General features: G+C 47.6%; 1 protein-coding gene across 6 annotated transcripts in view; it reads left to right on the forward strand.

Moving 5' to 3' along the window:
* Nucleotides 1-2,766, forward strand: part of EXD3 (exonuclease 3'-5' domain containing 3) — a 64,709-nt gene that overhangs the window by 42,394 nt on the left and 19,549 nt on the right. For 5 of the 6 annotated variants that reach the window (XM_017743311.1, XM_017743310.1, XM_017743313.1 and 2 more), the window contains one exon: nucleotides 622-733. In XM_017743311.1, the coding sequence (XP_017598800.1) occupies nucleotides 697-733 (37 nt within the window). In that variant the 5' untranslated portion in view covers nucleotides 622-696. Of the gene's footprint in view, nucleotides 1-9; nucleotides 505-621; nucleotides 734-2,766 lie in introns of those variants that run through there. The other variant, XM_017743312.1, reaches the window with a different exon arrangement.

Raw genomic sequence — 2,766 nt, forward strand, 5'->3', positions numbered from 1 at the left:
AGCAGGAAGGATGTGGTGGTTAAGGCACTGGACTGGGATTTGGGAGACATGGGTTCTGTTCCCAACTCTACCACAGTCAAGATGTGATGAGGAGTGGAAGGGCAAGCAAACAAAGAGGAGGAGTTGTGTAGCTGTGGCAAAAACATGCTTTCACATGGCCTGTTTGTCCAGTTTGGGGTTAGGTAGGTCTGGGGTTTGCGTAGAATCACAGAACCATAGAATCTGCGGAGCTGGAAAGGACCTCAGGATCATCGAGTCCAACTCTTCACCCTGTGCAGTTTTGTTTGGCTACTCAAGTGAACAGCATCAGGGACTCCTGTTTGTGCAAGTCCGAAACTCAGCCTGTTCCAGGAACCCAGCTGTGCTTTAACATGTTGTTTCACTTTCCATGGGGTCTCAGATGCCACTTTCCAGTGTTTCTTGTTGATTTGATTCAGTTTCCCATTGCATTCTCTGATATTCAGGCACGTGTCCTATGGCTCCTACACCAGGCTGTACATGCATGTAGGTTCTCCACTCTCCTGATAAATTCGAGGACAATCGACCACACACAAGATACTCCCTTTCTCACACAGGGTGAAGTTGCTGCAGTTTGACAGTAACTCTACATTTTCTTTGCAGAAGGAAGAGCTTGGGCTGCATCTCTGAGTTAGAGCTCCAGCCTCAGCATCCTGACCTGGTGCGACCTTTGGGAGGATGAATCAGGACAGTTACTCAAGCGATCAGCCCACGGGTGAGTTTTCATTCAGTGTGATTTGCTTTTCATTTATTTTCTTACTGCTATTGGGGGAGAATGCTGGGTCACAAATAAAGCAAAATGTGTGAATCAATGCTAAATTGCATGCCATGAAGATTATTGGATCTTTGAGGTTTCCTGCCCACATCTGGATATCAGGATTCTTAGAATTCTAATCCAAGTTAAAAATTTTTCTAGCAATTTTTTTATAAGTTCTCACCAGTTCAGAAGAACACAGGGGTTTTATTCCTGTGTTACACAACTCATTCTGCTTTTTGCCGTAACTTCGTTTTGTCATGAATTGCTTTGGTAAGTGGTTACCCTTTGCAGTAAGGGAAGATGTGCACACACCACTGTCAGGTATGTCCCATCCAATCTGAGTGTCAGGGTCCCTGCTGGAGAGATTGGATGGACAGGAATTTGTTACTTGTGGCTCAGACCTGCCATAAATTTCCCCTCTTCTTCCATCCCCATCTTTGGCTGTTGGAATTCAGCCTCACCGAGTGCTGCTGGCAGTGTGTGCGGGGAGAGGCGGATGCCAGGGGCTGTGCCTGTGGCCTCCCAGCTCTGCTCAGCCTGGGCTTTTTTGGAAGTGTCAAGGGGCATTCTTAGCTCTGACGTGAGGGCTATTTTTTGACAGTTCCCATTGTTCCCCACTCTTTGTTCATGGGTGAGGTCTTTTTGTCTGAGGCCTTTGTCAGAAATAGAGGCTGTTAGGAGAGCTGTCTGCTCACAGGTTTGGGGAGTTTTCTTTTGTTGTCAAGAGTCCTGAGAATTTCTTCCTCCCTTTTTCAGACTCTATTGGGCAAACTTGCCCAGACAAATGAGGGGATTGCTGGGATCTCCCCTCGCTGGTCCAGGGTCCTCGGAGCCACTACCCGTGTGCCCTGCTCTGGCTGTCCCAGGCCACAGGGCTGGGGCAGAGCAATCTGGGGTTCTGAACACCTGCCTACACTAAAGCCCTTGTCATTGTCCATGGGTTTGAATCTGGAGCTCAAAAATGGAAAATTTTAGAAAAATTCCTGTGGTAGCATGAAATATCTATTCTCTAATACTCAGCACATACTTTTGTTACTGTGAACAGGTGATGATGACACATCAGGATGTCATGGAGATTCACGAATCATCCACAGAAGGACCTAGAGGCTGGGTTTTGGGAAAAAGACATTCAAGTCTCTATAACGCATCGTGGGTGCTCATGAGAAATGTGTGGTCAGAATATTCATAGATTGCTCATTGCAGCCTTATTTTTTGTAGGTGTAATAAATGTTGTGGTTTGAGTTTAGATCCGCTCTCTCAAACAGGCACAGGAACGAAGCTGTCCAGAGGGACACATTTTCAATGTACCACTCATGTACATTTTACACCTCCTGTTGAAGTGCTTAGTCCTGGTTGCTCTTGGAGTCAAGTCCTGGGTTAGACAGGTGTGATCCCTGGTGATGTATATCCTGGCTGAAGATAGGGACCTTCCAGCCTGGACCTCCATTTGTTCAGCTTCCAGCACCACCTATTGAGTTTTACATTGTTGGTTCATTTCATTCTCTGAGCTGCCACTGGAGCTATACTTAGAGAGGAAGGATATTATAATCTTGTGAAAGATTAAAATATTGTTACTGTAATCCAGCTGGAAGGGGAGCACTTTTCTCAGGGTAAGAGACAGCCAAGGCTTTTCCCATTCTGTCCTCCCCTTGTATGCAGGAAGGAAGTGCTGGCAAAGGCCCCCTCAGCTTCCTGTCGGTTCGGGAGCGCATTTCCAGACACAGCCCTCTGCACCATCCATCACCCAGCCTGGCCAAACAATCGCAGCAGCGCCAGGGAAAAACACCCGCCTGGGATAAACACTGGGAGCAGAGCCTGGGAGCAGAGCCTGGGAGCCCAGCACGAGCCAGCCTCTCTGGGGCTGGGCCTGGCAGCAGGCACTGCACATTTGCTGCCCTTCCCTTTATCATTAAGTATCTTAATAATCAAAGCTCCCCTTTCCAAGAAGCATCTTAACAAATGAAGAAGGGAGGGACAGAGGAAAAGGGCTG

Source organism: Corvus brachyrhynchos, unplaced genomic scaffold (assembly GCF_000691975.1).
Source record: "Corvus brachyrhynchos isolate BGI_N302 unplaced genomic scaffold, ASM69197v1 scaffold1709, whole genome shotgun sequence".
Taxonomy (NCBI): domain Eukaryota; kingdom Metazoa; phylum Chordata; class Aves; order Passeriformes; family Corvidae; genus Corvus; species Corvus brachyrhynchos.